This window comes from Aplysia californica, unplaced genomic scaffold, assembly GCF_000002075.1.
Source record: "Aplysia californica isolate F4 #8 unplaced genomic scaffold, AplCal3.0 scaffold00769, whole genome shotgun sequence".
NCBI lineage: Eukaryota > Metazoa > Mollusca > Gastropoda > Aplysiida > Aplysiidae > Aplysia > Aplysia californica.
The window spans coordinates 123,559-124,595 of NW_004798039.1; the positions used below are offsets into that span (position 1 = coordinate 123,559).

The following is a 1,037-nucleotide window of genomic DNA, read 5'->3' on the forward strand; positions in this document are numbered from 1 at the left end:
CTGTATGGACATGAACTGAAAGATCATAGCATTACAAAAACATTTTTAGAATCTTACATCATACAAAAATTTATTTTGTAGCATGGACTAGCTCTATGTGGTTTTCAACACTATTAATACTATTATTACCGGTATACAAATAGAAACTTTCTCCCAATAGGGCTCATTATATACATGTAACAGTTTTGATTAAATTTTTTTCTTAAGAATAACATTTTGATAAAAAAAAATTTTTTTTAATAACCTCTTGTAGCTCTATAAATATATGTAAATGTGTTCATTCTGTGATCATCTAAACGATCAGAATAACCCCACTGTGGTATGATCAGAGTTGAAAAATTATTGCCTGGGTGTGTTACAATTCAATATACATGTATCATGATGTACCTAAAAGGTAAAAAGAACTTCAAGATCTATGTCACCCCTTTACCCCCACCAACACACAGGAGAAATAGACGTCTAGTCATAAACTGAATGTGTCTGACCCCCCTCCTCCAAAAAAAAGGTGAAAAAACCCCACTCCAGACTTACTTTTAATGTATCCTCAAAGCACATCCCCACCCCTCCCCCCAACTGGCCTGTCAATCAACAACACAAATATGACCATAAAACAAAATAAAAAGGCATAAAAATACAGATTCAGACTGGAACAGAACACACAATGAACTAAAAAAACATACCAACAAACAGACGAATAAACACACACTGCAACACATGTTCATGAACTCTAAGTCTGGAATTCGCTTGTGAAGAATAAACCATACTGGCGGCCCATCTTTGAAATGGTTGGAGGTATAGGATGCTGAAAGGCTTTTGCATAGGAGCCTGGGCCTGGCACTTTCTGTGAGAGCAGACAAAATACAATGACGTATCACACACGGTTCATGAACCCAGTCCCAACACACGGTTCATGAACCCAGTCCCAACACACGGTTCATGAACCCAGTCCCAACACACGGTTCACGAACCCAGTCCCAACACACGGTTCACGAACCCAGTCCCAACACACGGTTCATGAACCCAGTCCCAACACACGG

The 1,037-nt window shown here is 38.8% G+C and overlaps 1 protein-coding gene across 1 annotated transcript in view; it reads right to left on the reverse strand.

The window, feature by feature from the left end:
- Positions 1–226: 226 nt before the first annotated feature.
- LOC101852055 overlaps positions 227–1,037 on the reverse strand; it is a 27,735-nt gene continuing 26,924 nt past the window's right edge. The window contains exon 13 of the mRNA XM_035972630.1: positions 227–841. Coding sequence (XP_035828523.1) covers positions 728–841 — 114 coding nt within the window. The 3' untranslated portion in view covers positions 227–727. The remainder of the gene's footprint in view (positions 842–1,037) is intronic.